Here is a 24,484-nt window from a genome sequence, read left to right on the forward strand (position 1 = left end):
AGCTTAATTCAAAATGCTTGAGATGTTTCTGAAAGTTTAATCTTGGCACTAACAGCTGAGAATGTAGTGATAAAAGTCATAAGACTCATGATACAGAATCCAATTTATTGGTCCACACCCTGGACTCAGACATCTTTGAGAATTTATAAAGATTACAGTAACATTTAATTTCTGAAACTACGTTGGGAATGTTTGAAAAAATAAAAAGGAAAGATGATCATTTAGATAAACTGCAGCACGTGGTCTTCTAAGCTGTGCTTACACAGGCACAGCAGTGGGCCTGGGAGCACAAGTCTGAACTAATCCCCCTGTACCAAAGCTGTATTTTCACTCATCACTCTGCAGTTGTTAATAATCATTTATAATAGAAAAAAACAAAAAAAAACAAAAAAAAACCAAAATTGCAATTTGGTGATTTTTCTGTGATTATATAAACATATTTTTTGATTGGTTGGTTTTTTGTAAAGACAGGAGAAACTCTTCGTGGATTCTGCAATCTCCTTAGTTTCCTTTTTCTGCTTTTAATCTTAAAAATTAAAAACATTGGAGCATTTTAATTGAAAATACTGCTGGTGTTTTTCGTAAGCCATACAGATAAGCAAACCCCAAATTTTTATTTATAACTATGGCATGTGTTAGAAGCCTGGAGAAAAGGCTGTCACCAGCTGAAAAATAAAGCCTCCAAATAGTCCTGCAGCAAAACAAGATTTGAGACTCTTGGTTAAAAAAAAGAAGGGGGGAATTGGGGCAGGGAGAGAAAGACCACGAGCTGTCAGTGGGGTGCTGAAATGGGACTCAGGGAGAACACAGAAATGTCTGACAGATTGCAGAACCCAGGAGCTGCTTGCCCTGGCTCCCTTGGAGCCCTCCCTCAGTCACCAGGATGTGTTTTCTGATGGAACAGTCTGATTTCTTACCTGATGCTTTGTTTTGGTCTCCACAAGAGTTTAAATTTGGTAACTTCACAGAACCCATCACATTTTGCAAGTTGGAATCATGTCAGAAATAAGAGGGGCTAATGGGGATAAATGCAGTTTTCATGAAGCTGCCCAGCAAATCTGGAGTTCTGGGTTTCTGCCCGTGTTGGTTTCTGCCTGTAAATCCCCAAATTCAGCTGAGGACTGCCACTCTGGGATGATTTCTATTTCTGGTCGGTTCTTTCTATTTTCATAATTCTCTTTTTCTGTCTCAAGTATTTACATTGAAATAAACTGCATTAATCAGATGCTCTGGAAATGCACTGGTTGCCTTCATTCTGGATTTTCTTCTCAGTCCAGGGTTGTGTTCCATCAGCTCTTGTATTTCTGTGGCTGTCTCTTCATAAATCTCAGGTCATTTAATTATTTGGAGGACACTTGGATACTTTTAAATAATAGTCTCCAGTACATCTAATTTTCTGTAGTTTTTTCTTTCCTAACTCAGGTGTTCATGGCTGTTGTTTATCTACTCCAATACTTGTATCTCCCCATATTTCTCTTCTTTTTGTACACCTTGAATTGTAAAAATGCCATTCAAATATATTCTAATGAATTCTAAGTCTTCCTGTCAAAATATGAAGAAAGCAATGGTGCATTGCACAAACAAATTCTGCTAGAGATCTTTCAGCCCTTATTTCCCATGTGCATCTCTGAATGTTGGTGTTTGGAAGTCTCCTGTATTTCAGCTCTTGCTTTGCTAATCTGATCCTAAGTGAATTAAAAAATGCCCTGAAACTTTTTGTCCTCTACAGTCACAAAAGCAAGACTAAGCATTTGACAAACTCTGCTCCTGACTTGGAGAATTAGGTTAGTCTGTCACTTTTAAAAATCCATTTTGCAGAAGTCTCTTCTGCTGAGTGATCCTCTAACAGTTCCACTTCACATTCATGACTTACAGGAGTGTCTATGGGTAGGAATAATTTTCATTTTAACATTTATTTGCTTAATATATCTGTATTCAATAGATCATTTCCCTATCACTAGTGACTGAATATTTCCTGGAGTGAAAGGTTTCAGTAATAATTGTATACAGGCAGACTTCAAATAGTAAGAGGCTAAAATTATAAACCCTTTATAAAAAAACTTTCTCTTTAAAAGTCAGGTCTTATTTCAGCAAGATTGCTGGTGGCTCCAATTTCATGTTCAGGCTTCTTTGGCATTTCATTGGGAGGCTAGGGTGAAACTCCTTTCTATATATATATTTTATTCTAAGCCCCTGCTAATAAGTTATTCCAATAGATTTTCTTTAATGGATTTTCATCTTCTTATAGTCTGAGTTTATAGTATTTTTCATTACTGTTTTCAACTGTTTAAATTACTAAATGTAGTTCTTAGAGTTCTGTGAAGAAGAAGTGCACTCTTTTTAGAGTGTGGGAGCCTAAACCTTTCCTAAGCTACTGTCACAAGCCAGTTGTGTGATGCAGTAGTGCACAAAGTAGGTCATAGTTTATTCACTGTTATGCTGAAACAACCAAGTGTCAAACCAAAACATCAATCCTGTACATTAAGATGAGGGAAAATTATGTCTGCCATCTGAATTAGATGATAAGGATGTTTGAACTTATTGTTTATATAAATAGGACAAAAGCTCCAAGTTTTGCAGGTTTTTGAATTTTCCTTCCCAGATACATTCCAGTGCTTCCTTTAGCCATCATCTGTGTCTCAGCACTGCAGCACAGACAAATGAGCTGCATTCCCAAGGAACATGGCAGACCAAGCAGTAGATGACTTTATTGTAGTAGGAATAGCAGGTCAAAAATAGCAGATAGCAGTTGTGCTCCTCAAGAACACCCCCAGCTCACCTCCAAAGAAATTAATCACCCACTGCTGCTTATTATTGCAGGGGTGGCTGTAGTGTCCTATCATTTAGAATGTGCATATGACTAAAGCATAGTTTAATCAGGTTTTCTCACTCTGAAAAAATAAGAGTAAGGAGTAAAAAAGTCTGAGAATACAGTAGAGACTGAAACATAGTGGTAGAAAATTAAAACTGTTCTGATAGGAGAAACCATTTGACCTATTCAGGTAGAAATACCAGTACTAGAAGAAATAAGTGAGATGTGAGATTGTATTTTTTCTTAACTTACACTGTTACAGCACTTAAGGGCCTCAGTTCCTCAATTTCACAGGACTTCAAACAGGAGCTGATGTTTTAAAAATATTTGAAATACAGATCATGCTGCCACTGAGCATGATGTTATTTAATTCTAATATTGTGCCTATCTAAATTAGGCATTCTCTGTAGATAAATTGCATACATGCAGTCAGACAAACATCTAGGGATCTGAAGTGCTTGTGATTTTCCTGAATCCAGCTTTCTGTGAGAACAGTTTTTTGGCATTGCCCCGAGACTGGCAGCAGTGCCCAGTTGCAACCCCCGCTGTGTAAATGGCATCCTGGGGCAGTTGGCTCTGCCCAGTTATGTCCCTGTGCCTGTCCCCAGCGTGCAGGAGCTCTCACAGAGCAGAGGGAATGGTTTCCACTGCAGCAGAACCAGAGCTGTGATTGCCACCGTGGGGGGAGCTGGCCCTGCAAAGCTGCACACGGTGACTGCGGGCACGGAGCGATGGAATGGGAACTGCCCAACTTCAGATTTTCATCCTTTTTAACGTGCACTGAAAACTGAAATGGGTTTCTCACTGATGAAAGAATATAGGACTTCTAGGACTGACATGGCTAGAATTCAGCATGGTGCAGTTGTAAGCCAGGTTGTTGATGTTGACATTCACTGTTCATTGTGTCGTCTGAAAGGAACGGGCTGGATTATCAGGGGGTGTAAGTTGTTCTAAACATCTTCCTTAGGCATTTCAAAATATTTTAAGCAAGCTAGTTCAGTTTGAGGTGTCACAGCCTGAAAAATACATTTCTCCAATGGAAATTTCTAGCAAAAAAAGGTAGCCAGGCAGCTTCTTTCTCCATCTTTCCAGCTTATCTGAATCCCGAGGACATCTTACTTCTCTATCTGCATAGGAAGCAAGTCTATGTCAAAAACTATTTAAATAACTGCCTGAAATCCAGATTTATGCTGACAGCCTGGGCTTCCTGCTTGGTGTGATGTGATTGGAAATTGTTATGCTTAAGTAACACAGGTTATGATAAGACAAGGACACTACTGACTAAAAGCACTGCTAGCAGATACCTTAAACACCTGCTCATTTTAATGTGAAAGTGTGTGAGCCCTGAGGTTTCTGAATGTTGCAATTTTTATTAAATATTTGCAAATGTCAGCCTCATCACATCAAAGAATATTAGCTAAAATTCAGTGCAATAGGAAGTATTTTGTATACAGAACATTCATAGTCATATGGGATATTAAACCCACTCTTGATTTTTCTCCTTAATTGTACAAACAGAAACCCTAAAATCCAGAAAGGTCTTGTGCCATTAAGGCACTGTATTGCCTTGACCATTGTGAAACAGGGTTTCTCCTGCTGCTGCAGTCTCATTTGGGGTTTCTAAGGGATTGCTGTGTCCCTCCTCATGCAGCACTTTCCCTGGATGCTTTCTATGAGCTGGCATTCTCCAGGTTGGGAGCACACTGAGCACCTTAAATTAGCACATGGGCCTGCTGCAGCCCAGTATGCCTGGTATGTACCAAGAGGATTTTGTCTGCTGGTTTTCAGTTGCATGCCTTGGAAGGGTAACTAAGCTGTCCTGAAACTGTATGTTCAAAAGGGGATTTTTTGGGGGCTTATTTGGATTTCTTTGCCCCTAGCATAACTTTTATATATAAATCTCCAAACAAACTTGCTTGATGTAAAAGGTGTATAGTACAGACACATCTTCTGAAGTGTAGGAAATAGAAAAGCAGATTTTTTTAAGTTGAAAGGCAGTTTGTAAAATCTTAAAATATCAAAACCAGAACAAGATAGCTGAAATCACACAAGTAGAATGAGGAACCAGACTGTTGTATCAGCAGAAGAAAAACATTAGGTTAATCTGTATTACAACATTCTGAAGGAATACAGAGCTTTGAAAACAGCTTTCACCAGGGGGTGGGACATTTTACTTTTATGTAGAGCTTTTGTTCATTTAGAATTGTTTACTCCAGCAAGCAATCCTGTGCTCTTTGTTTGACTGATTTTTCCCATTTGGCAGACCCTTTGCAATCACATGGATAACATTCTTCTTTCCACTGAGACATAGAGAAACTATTCTTTATTGACCTTGCTTGTTGTCCTAAGTGACAAAAATATATTTATATGCTAGGTGAACTGTATGACTTCATCACTGACTTTTAATTGAAAATTCTTCAAAGCAAAAACCTCAAAGAGCTGCTTTCAATTTTTTTTTTAATAATCCAGTGACTTCTTACTAGCAAGCATGTAAGCTCTGCCTTAGCTACGCATGCACAACTCCCACAGCTGCACAAAGAACTGTGTGCAAGTATCTGAGTGCTGAAGCTGTGTCAAAACATGAAAAAAAATGCCATGCAGAGAAGAAATACACATTTTGGGTTGGGTAGGGGATTTTTATTTATTTATTGAACAACAGAGTATTTGCTATAGAAGTATGGATGATTCTTTGCCTGTTAATCTTTCTTTTTTTTTTTTTTTTTGTATGGTTGCAGTGAGAAGCAAATCAGAAGAGCTGGACAAACAAAATCCTTCAACATCTCAATTTTAGTTTCCTCACTAAAATTGCAAAGCACAGAGCTCATGGACTTTGTGATACTGATTTAGAAACCCTTTTAGCATTAAAGTTTTACATGTGAGGTATTGTAAATCAAAGGCAGGTTATGTAAGGACCCAGCATGCCAATACAAAATTCAGTCTTAGTCTAAAGTGAGCACAATTCTGTTAAAACAGATGGAATGGTGCACATCTAGCCAAAAATGTTGAATCTGTATTTATCTTGTGTTCCTGAATGCTCACTTAAAACCTTTACTGACAAGAACAAAACTCTGGATGAAATTAAACAGGGCTCTACCCGCATGTAGGCAAGTGTTAAATCTTCATTTATCATAAACTGGACGTCTCTGACTCCTGCAGAGCTATGACAATTTACACAAATCCAGGCTCTGTTCAGAATGGTCTAATTTGCAGAAATGCTCTGCAATTCCAATGGAAGGCAATGAGAGCTGGGGTTGCTCTGCATTTCTGCAGGGGAGAAAAGTCAAAGGCCCTTTTGTTACCACTTAGCACATGTGCTGAGAAAGTGTAGAATTAAGACACCAGGGTCAGCATTTTCAGCAACCTTATGCAGGCTACTTACTTATATCAGGTCCAAGCACAGTAAAAATCAGATTGGGCCCCTTGCTAAGGAACCCTTATTATTTTTTTAACTTAGTCCTTTCAAGAACAATCCTATTTCTGCCTTTTTAATTTCACAATTAGAGAAGATAGTAGCAGATCTACAAATAATTCCATGTAAGTCAAAGGTGTAGTTGTTTTGACTGAACACCTAATAAAACATGGGTGGTCTGCAGCACTTGCTGTGGTTCCACATGAATTTCTTCCTTCACTTGCACAGATTTTGTCCTCACTCTTAAACCAGCACCCACCCCTTGGGTTTTCTCCTGGTTGGTGATGATGGTTCTTACTCTGGAAAATCAAACCAGTTGAAGAAAAAACTCTCATTCTTCACTCTTCAAGCCCAGCTGAATTCTTCTGTCCCCTTCTTTTCACAAGCAATTGAACCAGAACAGGAAACTGCTGAGCCAACAGGGGGAAAAAAAGTATCCCTTTTGTGTTTTGAGTTTGGCTCTGAGCTCCTTGACTGGCTCACCATGGGTGTGATAGGTGCCAGAGCTAAGGGTAAGTGTGGGAATGTGGCCAGAGGTGGAGGAATGTGGTTTAGGAGCCCTTTCCTTCAGTTTAACTTTGCTTACATTGAGGAACTGCACCAAGGAGCAATTCTGTCTGTAGCAGTGCTCGCTGCAATGGAAAAAATCCGTGTGGATTTTAAAACCAAGAGGACACAAATATTGTAAGTAAATAGTAAAGCTTTTATTCTCGTTAAGAACAGCATTTTGAAAATAAAACATTTGCCCATGCTTTACAACCTTTGTAGTTTCGTATACTTATGTACAGTCATCATGGTACACATTGATTGTCTTGAAAATCCTTTAAAGATGTACTCAGTAAGATACCAGTATGCAACAGTCAGCGGAAAAAAGGGTACGTTATAAAACACACGTTAATACATTTAATAAATATATATCATCTATCAAAAACGAGCTTCAGCTCTCATCAATTAATAAAAAGCACCTGCTTTGTAATCCTGTAAGTTGGTAGAATAATCCAATTGTTTTGTTATAAAAGCTACAATGCTCCCTTTTGTGTGGCCTTTGGTTAGACCCAAGGCATCGAGCTCAAACGAAGCCAACCAAGATGCCTGTGTTTACACTAAAAGCAGAAACAGCTAATTCCATAGTATTTCATGTACCTTGTTTATAGAAGAAGCTGGATGTATTGAGAGTGTTCTTCTGAAAATGCTACATATTTTCTGGCAAGTGTCAAACACCCTCAACCCATCTGAAAGCTGGACAGGATCTGTAGGACTTTGAACTCTTTTCCTGCCATTGATCAAAAGCTGGTCATTTTAAATCTTGTTTTGCTAATAGATACTTTTGTCAGATGCTTTTTGATTTCATTTTTCTGCATGGAAACACCATAAGCATATTACCTTCAAGGGACAACATAGTAGCTTTTATAGTATAAAAGCTAATTATAATCAGGAGAACTGTGAAAGGCTTGTGCTTAGTTACTTATTCATGTTGTTCACAGATGCTCTACATTCTAGAAAACTTTCAAAAAAGGCAAAAGTAAATACTGTAACAAAAATATAAGTTAACATAAAGGTGCCTTTCTTCAATTACAGTTTTATTTTGGGGCATTTTACATCACAGACTAATGACTTACAAAAAAAAAGTTTCTCATTACTAATTGTAAAAAGTTGGAAAATAAAGACCCTCCTAAATCTATTGCCACACTTTCACCACCACACATTAAACCCAATCCTGCTAATTTTCTATTCAGTGAATAGTCCACATGACTAACCCAGTGAGACTAGTCATGTGAATTGCAGTTTGTAAGATATGGCCATATCTTTGTATAAGCCCTGAAATCCCAAACAACTTCATCAGAAGCAGGATTGGGAACTCTATTTATCAATTCAGTCACATCTAGAAAAAGAGAAAGAAAATTTCCTAAGATAACTATGTCTTGTATAGTTTTTGTCAAAGGTCTGTAAAATATGTATTATAATTCATAAGTCTTGGTTGTAGCATGATAAACTTTTAAAAAGAAACCTGTCCTACCATTTATGCCATGGTCATCTTATATGTTTCTATGATAAGAGTTTTATGAGGGATTTTTTTCTAACTGATTTTTAAAAGCAAAATTCTGCAGGCAAGTGATGGTAATAGTTTTTTTATTGTTCCAAATTACATGTCTTCTGGGTGGCAATCATTATCTTAAATATTCTCTTATTTGATCAAAGCTCTGCTCATAACAAGCAAAATGTATTTCTAAGTCACTGGACAGCATGCAATATCCACCCCTACCCTACTTGGTTACTAAGGCCATCTAGTTACGTACAAAATGAAATAAAGGATCCCTAAAACAAGCACATGCTTCCTTTGCCTCGAGGAGGGGAGGGCAGGGGGGAGCTGACATACTCCTTCACTCATGCATGACAGAAAAACATTGCTTCTGGAGGAGAGGGGCTTTGAAATAAAACCCCATAAGATGATCATGGCAAGAATGGCAATAGATATTTTTCCATATATATATATACATATATCTGTGTGCAACACTCAGGGACTGGTCTTGCAGCCTCTGTACCTTATGCAGACCTACTGGTGTTGATGGGACTACCAGTCTGCAGGACTAGGCTCCTAATTCAGTAGAAATGGAGGTACATGAGGAATCAGGAAGACTCTTGAAAAATAAAAAGCTTGTCTTTCTTCTGCAGTATACAGCAAGTAACTTCTCTCTGTGAAGCTACTAAGCTATCCAGTTATTTGTACTTTTTTTTTTTTAGTTTGAAAATATATATTTTTATTACAGCATATGCAAAGTTTAATTGTTATATGTTTCCTATGCCTTCAAGTAAAAACAATTAGCTTTTAGTATTGAGGAAAGCTAAGATTAACATTGGCCAAACAGTGAGGATACAGTGATGTTTTCAATGTCCGATATGTATTAAATGTTAAAGAAAGGAATGATTGCTTGAACATAATGAAAAACCATGGCACAACAAATGGGCAATGGGAACCGTTTAAATAACCTGGAGAAAACGAAGATGAAAAGCTTTGAAAACTCTGCCTTGTATCAACTCAAGAAAATGGATGGGGAGGACTAGGGAAGAAACCACCTTAAATAAACAAAAACAACAACAAACCACCTCCAGCACAGAGATTCTACTCTCTAGGCACTAAAATGCACAACCACATTTAACGCACGAACACCCGCAGTCGAGGGGAGCGGGGCTCGGGGCTCGCACGGCCCCGGCCACAGCAGCGCTCCGGGAACGGCTGCGGGGCTGGGAACGCACCCCTCGGGCCGGGAGAGCCGCCCGCGCCCCGACAGGCTCCGCAAGGCGCACGAAACGTGCACAGGGCTCCGGAACTGCCCCTCCCGGGCCAGCTGCTAACGAGCAGAGCTCCTGAGAGAGCAGAGCATCAGCCTGCAGAGCTCCTGAGAGAGCAGAGCTTCCCAAAGAGCTCCTTAGAGCAGAGCTTCCCAAAGAGCAGAGCATCAGCCTGCAGAGCTCCTGAGAGAGCAGAGCTTCCCAAAGAGCTCCTGAGAGAGCAGAGCTTCCCAAAGAGCAGAGCATCAGCCTGCAGAGCTCCTGAGAGAGCAGAGCTTCCCAAAGAGCAGAGCATCAGCCTGCAGAGCTCCTGAGAGAGCAGAGCTTCCCAAAGAGCTCCTGAGAGAGCAGAGCTTCCCAAAGAGCAGAGCATCAGCCTGCAGAGCTCCTGAGAGAGCAGAGCTTCCCAAAGAGCAGAGCATCAGCCTGCAGAGCTCCTGAGAGAGCAGAGCTTCCCAAAGAGCAGAGCATCAGCCTGCAGAGCTCCTGAGAGAGCAGAGCATCAGCCTGCAGAGCTCCTGAGAGCAGAGCATCAGCCTGCAGAGCCACAGAGCCACAGGGACCGAGTCTGCCTACACACGGTGCTGTGACTGCACAGCACAGCTAGGGAGGGAGCAAACCAGGGATTTCTCATGACGTTGGAAATGACAGGAAAAGGAGGAAAATGGAAAGAAATCCCGCGTGTTTTCGCGCTGTAGTGGCAATCTCTTGTGGCAACACGAGTTAAGTTTAGGTGAGAGGAAGGTATTTTGCAAGCAACTGGCAACCACCAAAACCAGGCTTGTCTAGCACACAAGTTACAGACAAGAGAATATCTTACACTTCAGAATACATCTCCTCTGCCAATTTAAGGTGTGCCTACTTCTGTTTTAAATTAGATTCAGCTTCAGTTTTACAATTTTGTTTTTGCAATTCTCCATTCAATGTTGTTCACATTTAGGCAAAATCCTCTGCAGGATTTAGAAAGATCCTGGATGTTTTGTTGCTTTGTTCTGGTACTGTTATGGATTCCTTCCCTCAAAGACACACTGCCAGGGAACAACATCTGCAACAAGGATTCTTATTCTCTACAGCCTACAGCCTTTCACCAGAGGTGTCGTCCAGTGTAACTTGGCGGAGCAGTTGGTATCTGGAAATAAGGATAATAAACCCATAACTGAGAGATCTGGACTGTTCAAAAATCAGTGTTTATCACACTACACGTACAGGACAGCTTTCCAGATGGCAGGTCTAGAGCAAAGTGATACAAAGAAAGTCATCTTCCACCCATACAGTGCATTTATCTCTCTGTAAAACCATTACTATATATACACATGAGCTTTGCATCCAACTCAGAACAAAGCAAAACAAACAAAAAACCCAGATTCTCAAGCTTCTCATCCTTTAATTGCCTTCTCCCTGAGCTGCACATTTTGGTATCAGAAAACTGGCAGAGATTAGTTAAAACATCAGAAGGATGCAATCCATTACTGACAGCAAAGCCAAGCCTTTTCATTTTACTCAAGTTGACATGTTTCACACAGTCTTACAGAGGAGAATTCTTGTATCTAGTCCCTCTTGCCCACTAAAATCAGCCAGAACTTTACTTACTTAAAAACAAAACCAGACCTGCAATTTCATTTTAAACTGGCTTTAATTGTGGAAGTTGAGTTATGGAATCAGCTCATGATTCAAAAGAAAGAAAACCCAACTCACATGAGTACAAACTGGCTCATGAGTAGATTTTTAAGAAGCATGTAGATATGCATGAAAAATGTGGGAATGAATTTTTTTCTTTTTCAACAGTATGCCTGCTATATGAAATGTCTTAAGTGAAAATTAGACATAATGTGAAAAACATTTGTAAAGTCTGTTTGGCATCACTAAACCAATCTTACAACAACCACGCTGCAAAAATATAGGTCTATCAAAGATATGCCAAACCATTGTCCAAGGAAGAAAAATTGATGCTATTAACATGAAAATATTCTATTTTCCTCTTTTATGAATCCCTTTTCAAAATATGTACAAATCTGTAAGTTACAGAGAGTTACATGTATTTTACAAGAAAATGGAATATATGTGAGAGACAACCATTATCTGCAACAATTATGTAAAGTAACATACTGTCTGAAAACATCTGTGTGACTCACACCATCTTGAAAAAAATCAGGTTAGAAATGGTGTCACTTAATAGTTGTGTTAAATACCTTAACACAAATTTAATTTGAAAGGGCCATTGAATATGTTGTCTTATAAAAATACTTGGTTCACTGAAGCTGCACTGCAAAATGTGAATAGCCAAGTAAACAAATGCAAAATACTTGTTAACTACATATTTTCTAGAGGGAAGAGAAGCATTACATGCATAATTTCTGCCTTAATTTTCATTTATAGCTTTCCCCCTGCTGTGAATAAGCTAAAGCAGGTTTTTCAATTAGTAACGGTTGTATATATCAGTGCATTTCAAAGATTTCTTAAATCATCACATTTTGATACTTACAGTCCCACCATTTAGCACAACTGCCATCTCAGTTGGCTGATACACATTGCTTCTGAAAGGAGCACTGGGCCGGCTCCCCAGGCTGCCGTTCCGAAATCCCGCCGTCCTGAGCGCTGCGTGGGAGACAGAGATCACGCTTAGCACACAGGTAAAGCTGGCCAACCACACAGCCTCTCCTTCAGTTTGGTTATTGGGAATTTTGCCACTGGTTTTTACTTCCACGTTGCTGTTGAACAGCTGTTTCCCTGACACGTTGGGATTCTCAGAAGAATCGGATTTACATTAAATGAACTGTGTGCTAGGGAGGGGGGAAAAGGAACCACATTTTTGAAGCTTGCTTAATCTCATTTCAGTGGGAGCTCAGTGTCTTTAGTCACCAAACTTGTGATGTATCTTGCACAATGCGTTTTGCACAGTGTTGGTCTGGATACTGTGGGGTTAAGTGAAATGTGTTACATTTTGCTTTCTATCAAACTCGGTGGACAGGGATCCAAAGCCTTGCTCGAGCCAGTAAGCAAATGCTCACAATCCCCTGAGCATTACTTCAGCATGACTAGCAAATAAGGATTTTCCAGATGTTTCAGATTATATTTACTCTGAGAAACTGGAAAGATGGAGTAAATATTGCTTTCGAATAGCTTAAACATGGCAAATCACTGAAGCCAAAGAGAAGATACTGAGTGTCCTTTTGGATGTTTATACCAGGAATAAAACACTCTCCCCATTAACTTTAGTACAAGTTTGGGTTCAAGATGTAAATTCTGAGTGAGATATGCATAATGAGGGATATGCTGCTCTCTTTAAAGCAGGCTGGGGATTGGCACACACAAACTCCCTCTTTAATTTCGAGGGTAAATAATGACTCCAGTGAACTCAGACGTGGCCAGGGAACAGAGCTCATTTATCCACACGACGTGCGTGGTCACAGTGGGCAGAACTCATCTGTCAGCTGCTAAACACAAACATGCCCAGTTCAGGCACCTGGGGCAAGAACTTCTCTTAGATTTAATTCAAATTACAATTCTACAGTCTCAGGCTGAAATAATGAATGAGCTGAAGTTTATGAGCATTTCAGCAGAGACTTTAATGAAGCCAGGATTTATCTCCAGTGTAGCTGCTCTGTGTAGAAGAAGATTTAAATGGATCCTACTGCCATATGCTGTCCTCTATGCACTGCTACTCCTCTCTTTGGGAGTTGTGCACCAAGATGAAGAACAGTACTGATTTAGCATGGAAATTTAGAAATTCCACCCTGCAAATGCTCAGCTGTTGACTTCAGATACATATAGACCCACACTTGCTCTCTATCTGGAAATTACATATTTTTGGAGAACACTGGGAGAAAAAAATATGAAAATGCCTAAACTGGAACGAAGTATTTTCTATTAGATATATAACCATGTCAAGGTCAGTAACTTTTTTTGGCTATTTGACTACTTTTTGTGTGATAAACACACATGATTGCACTCTAATTTGCTATTACACACAGACACAAAAATCTTTCTCATGCACACCATCATTAAAATATTTATACAGAATATTTACAAAATAGACAGTCATCTCCAAGCTATCTTAAAGAGCCAGTAAATTCAATTTCATATTGCCAAATTTTCTTTCCCTATTACTGCAAACAGCTACACTTTTTTTGATGTGAGAATCTCTGTCAAAGCTTGTAGACAAAATACTCATTTTGGATTTTTTTCTCACACTGGTTTTACCATTTTCCTTGTACTTTTTACATTGCTATTAAATAAATCCACTTGCATAGGGTATGTATAGGTAAAAAAACAAGCAGTACTGAGGATATTTAATATTTGTCAAAGCCTCTTTGTAACACATTTGAAATTTTGTTCACTTTGCTTTTAGGTATTGGCTGTGACGATGACTGGTAGTATTAGAAGTTATTAAATGAAATTTAATGATACCAGAGCTGCTTGGGCTTGGGTTTCCTGACAGCTGGAGCATTCTACATTTCACATCCAGATTTCTCTTGTTTAAGGCAATTAAATTCTCCCTGCCTACAGAGGCTGCCCTACTGGTGTGCACTGCACTTCCAGAGAGCACTGAGAACTCAGTCAAATGTTCTTTGTCCAGGCTTAATAAATACTTTAATATCATTTTAGAAGGCACACCTATGAAAAATAACTCTTCTGAAGAGATATTACAACCTATCATATAAATATTAAAATCCCAGATTAGTAAGCTGTTTAAATGATGTTTAAGTTAGTGACTTTAAAATAGGTTTGCTCTATTAATGCTTAATGTTGTTCCTGGCATAGAGCAGCTCTTGTTGCAATGCATAACTTGAAGGTATATTTTTGCTAAGAAAGGAGGAATCAAGGAGGATATTTGCTTGTTTGAACCTGAAGGCTAACCAGATTCTTAAAATGCTGCTTAAAATCTTAAAAAATATGGAAGTTATGAAATTATTTTATACAAGTATTAGTGGAAACAACAAGAATTAATGGAAAATATGTTTGTCCAGGCATGTTTTCTACTTAAAGCTAACTATTTACTGAAACAAGTATTACAGTTAGGAACCTGTTTTCTGCTTATCATGTCTTCCAAACTTTACAACTAGTAGATCTTCTATTCTTAAACATCATTCTTAAGTAAGAAGTAGTTGAAGAAAGTACCCTTCCAGTAATTTCTGAACTTTTGATGATGAATTCTCAAGCTGAGTCTGATTAAATGGATGAAAGAAGAGAACATTCTCTTCATACCTGCAGAGCCAATTGCTCACAGACTCCAGGTGCTTTGCCACTGACAACCATCAGCACAGGGATCTGACTTAGTGTCTTTGTTATTATTAAATTATTTCTTTAAGTCTCTACCATGATGCTAAGTTTTGTCTCCAAACCCTGCTGTCCCAAGCCAGTCCCTAAAGAACTGCTGCAAAGGAATATTTTATCTGTTTTGATGTATTAAAAATTCCTTTATGCCATGGGAATAGGAATGACTGGCATTTATTATGGTATACATTAACAAGGGCATCAGATAAGTAAATCTATTTTGTATTGTACTGTCATTCACATAGATTAAAACAGAACATAAATTGCACTATAATAGACAGTATAATGATTTTGTAGCTATCATACATCTATCCATTTCACAAAAAAACTTAATTACTGAATGATTAGATCAGAAAGGAGCTTCCAGTTCTTTTTTAAAAATGCACCCATGAATGGGAATGATACAGAGTCAAAGATCCAATTTTGTTCTTAGATCTGCCTTAGCCAGAAATAGCTTCACTGAAGCCACTGCAGTTACCTTACTATGAAATTAATTTAATGAGGGATGGAGGACAGTAAAAAAAAAACACCACATAAAAAAAGAGTGCCTTTAACAATCCATAGTGCAACTGCCTCTTGCTTTAGAACATTAGTAATAACAACCATTCTTTTATTCATGTGATTTTTTTTTTTTTGTTTTACCACTGCCCTTATGGTATCTACTCACAGAACAAACCTCCCTACTAGAAAATCTTTAAAGTTCCTGCTAAAAAACTTAGAGGAAACAATGCCTTCCTGACCTGACACTCACTTCTGTGCCAAACAAAAGTGCTCTTTTCCTCCGTGCCTGGTCAGCACCCAGGGAAACATCAAACCCAGAGGAAATCTGACACATAAAGATGAGCAGGAAGGTGAAGTGCCTGGACCATGTGCTCTAAGCTTTCTTTCAGGAGCTGCCAGAGCAATGTAGCAACTGCTGCCCGGACTACCAGGCCAGTATTCTTCTCAATTAGAGTGAAAAAACCAGTGTGACTTGTGACAAAATCCTTTACCCAGGTGTGGGGCAGCACCAGACCACGGCCCCCCTAAGAACACCACGGGGCTGCTGCTTCCCACTGCTGGTCACAGAGGCACCCCTGGCATTTCTGACATGGGTTACACCTTCAGCAAGGGGCTGGAGCTCTGCAGCACCCAGTTCTTGCTGGTCCTTTCAGCAATCACTCAAAAACATTCCCACTGCAAATTTTAATGATGTGTGATCACGTTCTACAACAAGGAAGGCAAATTACCTCAAAACCTCTGTGAAACCTCAGATGTTCAAGCCTTCAGAACAAAGGCTGTCTTTGAACTGTCTGTAAGCCACTTGGCATTTTTCCCCCCACAGGGACACAAAGTGGCACTAAATCCATTTTAATGGAAAGATAATTAATAGTAATTATTTTGTTGCTCAAGTGGTTGAGCAATTTGTAACACAGACCACTTCATTTTTTGTCTGAGGTTTTAGGAAAATATTTTGTATTAAATGTTGATAACTGCTAATTACAAAAAAATGTAATTTAAATTATTTAAAGGTTATTTTTCCACAATGATTTTTTTATTCTTTTGGTGTTGCCTTTGCATTTGAAGTAGTTTGTTTTTTCAAAGAAAAATCAACATGCAGAAGATAATTTTAACCTATGTATTGTTTGTGGGTTTTTTTATTTTTCTCTCTCACTAGATGATATCTTAGTGAAAATTGTAAAAGGGAACAAGGTGTAGTGTGAAAATTATTGTATTTATCATGACCTTCGTTTTCAACACCTGAAAAATGTCTCATACAGAGAGTTTTCTTGACACTATAAAAAATATAGTCCTTTATAGCCAATTTTTACCTGCATTATGTTCATCCATTGAAAAGGCCTTATTTTCCATGTAGCTCCGAGGAAGCTGTATATCTTCCTCAAAAGCGGTTTCACGCATCCTCGGCTGTGAAGTATCAAAATAATTGGGTGTGTTTTCCTGCTGCGATGGAAGGATGGTACAGTGGACCTCTGGGATGGCATGGAAAATAACAAACACCCAGCCACTGGAGACCAGTGCAATGGCCAGAGTGGGATCACTCCATTTGTCTCTTCTGTGGAGCTCGGCGTTACCGAAGAGGTACATAGTCATCCAGGCTACCCAAATCAGAATGGAAAAGAAAAGGGTTATAATGAGGCATACTCCGTTTTTCTTCCACTTCTTGAACTTCCCACAGAGAGTGAAGAACGAAAATCCCATGGTAAAGACCATCAGGAACATGACGTAAATGGAAGCCATGACAAAATCCATGGGTTCGTAGCTGCAGGCCAGCTTGTTGTCTCTGACAACCGTCAGGATCAGCCACTCGGTCGCGATGATGACCTGCACCAGCATCAGGCACGTGGCCACCCCGGCCAGGTGCCAGCCAGACGGGCTCTTCCCGTGGCGAACGAGCCTGCCAAGTCTCCAGGCTTGGGCTAGCAAGCAGGAGAAGCACAAAGCAAAGATAACTCCCCAGAGAAACCTTCGGGTAGAGCACACCATTTCATCTTCCTGGATGATGAAAGCAAACGTCAGCCCAAACAGTCCCAGAGTCCCGAAGAGAAAGAGGAAGTGCATTCCCAGGGGGCTCTTCTTCTCTTTGTCCTTGATGAAGGGCAGCCTCACCAGCAAAATCAGCATCAGCAGCAGCGTGGTCAGCACGCCTGCCCCCGCCACTGCCTCCAGAACGATGCCCCAGATGGCATCCAGGTCACACAGGTACACGTACTGGGGCAGGAGATCCAGCCCGCAGCCCCGGGGCGTGCTGGAGTTCTCTGAGGAGCCATAGCTGATCACCAGCAGGAGGAAGAAACCAATGGCTGGGTAGGTTTTCATTTTTCTGTCTGAGACAACAAAGTATTTGTTTAGCGGGAGCTGAGGTTGGAGGATCTCACAGCCACTGAAGCCCAGCTTGTTCCAGTGGCCCATGTTTACAGTTTTTGCACTGGATCTGCAGCTGGCACAGCCTCCCCCAGCCCCCTCCACTGCCCTCCCAAAAGCTGCTTTTGCCTGTTGTACTCAGAATGCAAAATGACTCACTGCTCTGTTTGCACAGATTGAAAACAACATTTCCAAACTCTGACCCTGCAAATGGCCTGCAACACAGCCAGGAACAATTATGTATCCTGTTTCAAATATTACATTATCTGCAATACCTGGACACTTAGTACCTGTTTAAATGCAATACCCCATTCAAATCCAAGTGTTTAAAGCATGTTTAAGTTGCACTGGGCCTGATGCAGGTGTAAGCAATATCACAACTAGACTGTCCCACAGCCTTGCTCCTTGTACTGGAATAAAGACAGAGCCAAAACCACTTTTTAAATTATTACTTTTTAAAGGATAAAGCAATCCAAGGAAAATAAACATTTTACATTCTTAAAAAAAAAAGAAAAATCTCATTTTCATGCTTTGTCAATTGGCAGTAATCATATTCACTTCTTTTATCCTCTTCCAGATATTAGATTGCATTTGGAAATGGGAATGGTAGTCTAGAAAAATCCCATATTCTGTGACAATGGTGCACACATGCAGTGTCATCAATCAACTAATCAAAAATGAATGCCTCATTGTGCTTCTTAGCCAGTCCAAAGCCATTCAAAGGAGACAAATAACAAAACCCAGAGCATCTTTCTTGGATCCAGAGAGAGGACAATGGTAAACACTCCAGGAACACAGCACATCCCACTTCACCACCAGGACAAAGCCTAGGCAAATCCCAACTTAGTTTTAGGAAGAACATGGGTTAGGCACTTTAAAAATACACATGATGGCGTTTGCTTTTATTAAGCAAAGCAGATCACCAAAAAATGTAACCTTTAACTCGCAGTCTGCCCCAGCCACAGCCCGGTAAGGGCAGTCTGGAGCAAACACTGTGAGGAGCAGATATGAAACCTGACTCTGTTAACCTTCACCAGCAGTTAGTCTGCAGGTTCCAGCAGGATTTTCCTCATGATGTGGGGGATGTTTCAGACTCCCACTGGCACTGCATGGCCACGAGGAAGAAAAGCACCACACAAGCAGGCAGTGATGTTAGTCAAGGTGAGTCACACAGCTCATGGGACATGTTTAGGGTGCAAAGTGAAAAGCAGAGTAACTATCAGGAGCTCTTCTGTAAGCCATCAACAGCCCTAAATGGTTACCTGTCCAAAGAGATTTCAAAGATTAGAACTGCTTTTGGAAAACTTTAACGAGAGTTGAAAATTATTTAAAGTAGTGGTGCAGTGTTGCATTGAGCACAATCAGTCATAACCAACACAAAAGCTATTTACACAGACTGTCTGAAACTGTACTGTGTCTCTTAGAGCTGAGAACTATGGGTTTACAGTCCTGTAATGACCACAGTTAAATCCTGAGGCTCTGAATCCTCAAACCAATGTTTCCCTGTGTCATGACCAATGGCCATGTCCAGCCTCTATCAGGAGACAGATGATGAAGTTTATGATGTTTGCTATCGGGGGCACCAAGAGAGCAAACATGCCAATATAAACCTGTAATGACTCTATGGCCTGCACCCTCACAGGGTACAAAACATCCTATTACAAACCTTCATCTCAGAAGTGGAAGCTGTGACAAATAATGTGATGTGGGCTTGGACAAACAGGAAATGGGTAATGGGTGATCTCTGCCAGCCCACAGATATTAATCTTTGCACTATTGGAAGGGCTGCAATGTTCTAACGATGCAATGACCTGCTAAGGACAAATGATTTGTTTTTTCTGCCTATCTGTAATTTACTTTATGGTGGGTTGGTAGAACATACACTTGTTTGTATCTGATTTGTGTAACAGGTTCTTCAATGACTCTGTTGCAACACCCACGTTAAAAACATTGACTTTACAGACAGAAAACTAATCATCAGTGAAATATATTCATTTTTGTATTGAATATACGCTCAATAAATCTCCTTGCCCTTTGAGTACATAATTAACTAGAAGAAAACATTCCGAAGATAGTTCTCCAATTCCTTTCATGCACAGTCAATTCCTACGGCAACTAGTGAATTTCCTCTTTAGAGTTTGAAACATGTGAAAAAGTGTGAAATGGTCAGTGCCTGCTGACACAAAAGGGGGAAATCCACTGGGACCTACTAAGGCAATGCCCCAAACCCGTGGTACCATTTCAAGAAGTAGGAGGTCATGTGGAAAATGATTCAAAATTCATTCTAAATGTCACCCAAACTAGAAACAATAAACAGCCCCAAAGTGAGGGTCATGTTAATTTTCCACTATCCCATCACTTACAAATTGTGGCAAGCATGGACTAAATTGCTTTCAATGCTAGCTTTGTTTATTAGCTACTCTCCAAAGACCTGGGGGGTAATTAATTAAGTGTAAGTATCCCCAGTTCTAAGATATTTTCCAGTTTTCTGGTTACTTTATTCATGTCATGTAACCCTCATGTGATTGAGCTATTCTAGGACAGTCTGTTTCCATGGAGATTGTGCTGCATGGGTAAGCAGTCATATTGTCAGGCCATCATTTGTTTCCTCTTCCTATTTGGAAGTGTTTGGGAGGGGGAAGGGAGGGTTAATGAATTTGAGTATTTCCCCCTCCATGAAGAAGTGGTTAGTTTTGGAAAGGGGAAATTAAGCTGTGACAAAATATACTCAGAATTCAAAATACGTGTTCTGAAATATAGAGGTGTTCAACTCAAGAGGAATTTTCCCAAGTTACTTTGTGCTTTTGGGAAAGCTGATGGACATAATCAGTGGTCCTCTTAGAAATGTTCCAGACAGCCACAGTACTGACCAAGAAAATCTCTAGGACTGCTGACAGCTACTCTTGATGAAATAATTCCCTACCCAGTGTCAGTGAGTCTCTCTAAACACTAGATCCTGCCCAGAGCAAAGCTGGAAAGCAGAGCTTGAAGTCTCCTAACTGCTATCAACAAAGCAGTTTGTTTCTAACGTGTTTACTAGCAATTTCTGCCTAACTGGCTAAAACCAGGCAATATTAATAATCTACTCCCTGAGACATTACTAGCCAAAAAAACTCCTCTTTCTTGTGCTGATATTCAGCACTGAACACAGACAGTTATAAAAACAAGGGGAAGCACTGCATTACAACACACAAGTTTGGCAAGTGAACATCACAACTTTAGCTAAAACTACAGATTCAATCATTTTAAGGGAAAACTGTGAAGTGGTGGTTTTTGGGGTTTTTTTGGGGTTCTTTTTGTTTTGTTTTGTTTTTTTTTTCCCAGAAAAGTTGTTTTTGCAAAAACCAGAAATACATCATTATGGGGGTTTTATTAAAATATAATCTTTCTCAAGCCTGTGCAGTGGGTAGGATGGCAGAGTTCTGAGCCTCTTGAGATGTTATACATTCTTGCTGGTTGTTACTTAAATCAGTAACTATAGAGGAAGAGTGTTTTTATATCTTTATGTCTAGATTAGCTCCTGCTAAAGTTATGCAACCTCCCAGTAGTAACAATAGCGCTCTATTCGGCTGGCACTTCACTCCTGCTGCCAGAGCAGACAGCCACACAGGAGAGCACAGAGACATTCCAGCACAGATACATCCCCTGCACACTGCAATGAACTGTTCACAGGGAACAAAAGCAACTTGAGATTTTTTTTATCCCCCAAGATTCCTCTCCAAAACTTTATTTTGGTAAAGCCATTAAGGCAACATACCTGAAACCAGAGCAATCAGGAACACTTGCAATCAATATTCTAATCAATAAGCCTTACACATTTTAGGCAAAAGCATTGAACAATTAGCAGGACAGCTACTATTTCAATCCAGTACTCAATTTTTGGCTCAAAATCTGCTCTCAATGACAGCTGTAATAACTCCACTGTTTTCTACAGAGTGAGGTCCCTTCATTACATTATCTGGCATAGAGTCACTACAGAAATTGCAGACACAAAGCTGCCCCAGCGGGTACAAACTACAATTACAAGCAACTAAGCAGAAAGAGAAAAATCTCACAGTTGTCATCAAAAAGTTGTCACGGTTAAAAATCAATGAGGCTTTCTGTAGTTAAAGTATTCTGACCAAAGCTTGCAAAGGGATCAAAAAGACACGGCTGTATGCTGCTACATAATATATATACAGAATAAATGTGTAATTGTGCACAGAGCTAAGGTTAGGCTATTCATGGTTAGATGCATTATCTGCTTCTGTACCTGGAGTTCAAATGTTACTCAACTGACACAGGGAGATGCATTCAGTAAATGCATTCTAGTAAATATAAGCAATAGTAGCACAAATAGTAACTACACAGGCAGAAGACTGGTTCACTGTGCAATTTCCAAAAGAAAACCACCCCCGCCACGAAGTGTTGTGGAGAGATGCAAGTGAGTGAGGAATTAATCACAACACAGGATCTCTGCCAGCTGCTTTTGATCAGAACTGAAGAATGAGCTCCAGGACTGATAACAGAGCAGCAACAGCCAAGCTGAGATCAGACTACTCAAGAGACATGTGTATTTCCAGAATAATAATTAATAGTGCAATTGTGCTTTGTAGGCAAAAATACAGCAGTGATTTTGACAGCCCCTGCATCAGACACACATCATGCTCTGTTACAGCCTCGCAGTTACACAAGGCAAGAGCCCACTCCAAAAAGGACATGTAGAAAAAGTATTGCTTTCATTTAGAAACACTTTGTGATGCTGGATACACTATGAAATTATCTTTCTAATTTTCTAGGAGCTGAATTCCCTTTGGTCAGAATCAGTGTATCACGTGTGCCCAGGTACTTCTGACCACAGTGCCTGGTGTAGAATTCACAAGCGGCAGCAATCAATTACAGCAATCAACCTTTTTATTTTCTTCGCTAATTCTCAGACTGTTTCTATTCATGTCATAGCCTTCTAGCAGATGGGTTCTGTCAGCGGGTTTCTCCCGATGTAGCGAGACAACACCTCACCCCTGGTATTCCCTGCTGGTAAGCAGCAAGGGGATCCCCGGTGCAGCTACTCGCTGATCACCAAGCTGGGTGTTTGGGTTCAGCACGCAGGAAATCCTGTTAGCCTTGGGATAAACATTAAGGGCAGGTGTAAACAAAGGGTTCACATAAGTGCTAAATCCTCTCCCTGCGTGGCTTTGCGGAGAGGTAACACGGACACAGGGCTTCTATTAACCAGAGAGAAAACTCCGCGCACCCGCACCCAGCGGAGCCCCGCCAGCCCCGGGACCGGACCGCGGCCGGGGGCCAACAAAAGGCTCTTCTCCCTCGGCCTCTTCCCTTCCCTGCCCCTGAGCCCCACGGGGAAGGCGGTGAGCGCCGGCCGCAGCCGCCCGCGCAGGACGGCGCTGCGGGGCCGAGGGCCGGGGCGCGCTGCCTCCGCCCGGGCTCGCTGGAACCCGCCGGCAGCCTCCTCCCGCTGGACCATACCTATCCCGCCTCAGCCTCCGCTCCTTTGTCCCTTCGCTCCTTTCTCTCTTCGGTTTCTTTTTCCCGTCCTTTCCTCCCCCGCCTGTCCCCGCTCCTCTTCCCCATCCTCTCCGAACTCCACTGCCCTCCTGGCCAGCCCCGCTCCCCGCAGCGCAGCCCCTGCTCCGAGCCCCCCCGTCCTGCCCTATATCCCGTCTAATCCCCCCCAGGATTCCTATATCCAGCCTGTTGTCTGCTGGCGGCCACCGAGCTAATTCTGCGGGCAGCGCAGGGCGCAGAGCCGGGTGAGCGGCTCCGCTCCGTGCCCTGGCCCGCAGCCCTTCCCCGGAGCCGGTCCCGGGCCGCCGTCCCCCCGCCCGCCGCCGGCTCACCCGCTGTCCGCTGCGGCCGAGGGCGGCGGGGCAGCTCTGTCCGCCAGCCCTCCGCAAGTCACATCCCGGCTCCGGCGGCGCGGCGGCTCCGCGGCGGGGAGCGAACGCAGCGCCCACCGCCCCCGCGGCGGCTCATGGAGCGCCCGGCCCGGCTCGGCTCGGCCCGGCCCGGAGCGGAGCGGTGTCCGCCGCGCTCTGCGCCCGCCGCGCCACGGCCCGCGGCCAGCCCCCTCCCACCGCCCCGCCCCGCCCGGGCACGGCCCGGCCCGGCTCGGCTCGGCTCGGCTCGGCGGGGCAGGGGCTCCCCGGGACAGGCACGGGGCGTCCCACAGCGCGGAGCTGCCCGGCTCCCAGGGGAGGGGGCACGGTGAGGGCGGGGGCGCACACTTACACTGCTCACACACACTGCTCACACACACACTGCTCACACCTACACACAGACACTGCTCACACACACACTGCTCACACACACATACACACACACACACTGCTCACACACACTGCTCACTCACAGACACACACACTGCTCACACGCTCACCCTCTCTCTCACCCTCACTCACACACACACTGCTCACACTCACACACACACATTCTCACCCTCACTCATACACACACACACTGCTCACACTCACACACACACACATTCTCACCCTCACTCATACACTCACACACTGCTCGCTCACACACACACATTCTCACCCTCACTCATACACACACACACTGCTCACACTCACACACACACATTCTCACCCTCACTCATACACACACACACTGCTCACACTCACACACACACATTCTCACCCTCACTCTCACACACACACACTGCTCACACACACTCACCCTCACACGCTCCCGCATCCCCACCCTCCGCACTCTCCGCGCTCCGAGTGCAGCCGGGCACGGTGGGGCTGGGAGCCCAGGGGACACAGGCATGGCCGCAGCCCTACGTGCTCCGGTGACACGGGGCAGGACACGGCGGGGGCAGGCACACGGAGGGG

The 24,484-nt window shown here is 41.9% G+C and overlaps 2 protein-coding genes across 7 annotated transcripts in view; one reads left to right on the forward strand and one right to left on the reverse strand.

Moving 5' to 3' along the window:
* IQCK (IQ motif containing K) overlaps positions 1–5,631 on the forward strand; it is a 35,873-nt gene extending 30,242 nt beyond the window's left edge. Inside the window, exon 9 of the mRNA XM_064390899.1 lies at positions 5,548–5,631. Within this exon, the coding sequence (XP_064246969.1) occupies positions 5,548–5,603 (56 nt within the window). The 3' untranslated portion in view covers positions 5,604–5,631. The remainder of the gene's footprint in view (positions 1–5,547) is intronic.
* Positions 5,632–6,903: 1,272 nt separating this feature from the next.
* GPRC5B (G protein-coupled receptor class C group 5 member B) lies at positions 6,904–23,725 on the reverse strand. 6 transcript variants are annotated; one of them, XR_010348266.1, is made up of 5 exons: positions 23,486–23,724; positions 16,598–17,611; positions 11,995–12,107; positions 10,020–10,641; positions 6,904–9,987 (listed from the first exon to the last, which is right to left on the reverse strand). XR_010348266.1 is itself a non-coding variant. In XM_064390896.1 (4 exons), the coding sequence occupies exons 2-4, from the start codon at positions 17,601–17,603 to the stop codon at positions 10,597–10,599; spliced, it is 1,164 nt and encodes a 387-aa protein (XP_064246966.1). In that variant the 5' UTR covers positions 17,604–17,607; positions 23,486–23,725; the 3' UTR covers positions 6,904–10,596. The 6 variants fall into 6 exon arrangements, 2 of the variants coding, with proteins under 2 accessions (XP_064246966.1, XP_064246965.1); XR_010348268.1 differs by having other exon boundaries at positions 6,904–9,608; positions 9,988–10,641; XR_010348267.1 differs by having other exon boundaries at positions 6,904–9,608; positions 9,763–10,641.
* Positions 23,726–24,484: the final 759 nt, after the last annotated feature.

The sequence above is a fragment of the Passer domesticus genome, chromosome 15 (assembly GCF_036417665.1).
Source record: "Passer domesticus isolate bPasDom1 chromosome 15, bPasDom1.hap1, whole genome shotgun sequence".
Taxonomy (NCBI): Eukaryota; Metazoa; Chordata; class Aves; order Passeriformes; family Passeridae; genus Passer; species Passer domesticus.

What these genes read in the sequence shown, in the direction of transcription:
- GPRC5B (XM_064390896.1), bottom strand. Translation starts at nt 17,603, where the DNA reads ATGAAAACCTACCCAGCCATTGGTTTCTTCCTCCTGCTGGTGATCAGC. An exon ending in AATGGATGAACATAATGCAG is followed by an intron (nt 12,108 to 16,597) that starts GTAAAAATTGGC and finishes TCTCCCACGCAG; the next exon opens with CGCTCAGGACGGCGGGATTT. An exon ending in TTGTGCTAAATGGTGGGACT is followed by an intron (nt 10,642 to 11,994) that starts GTAAGTATCAAA and finishes CCTTATTTCCAG; the next exon opens with ATACCAACTGCTCCGCCAAG.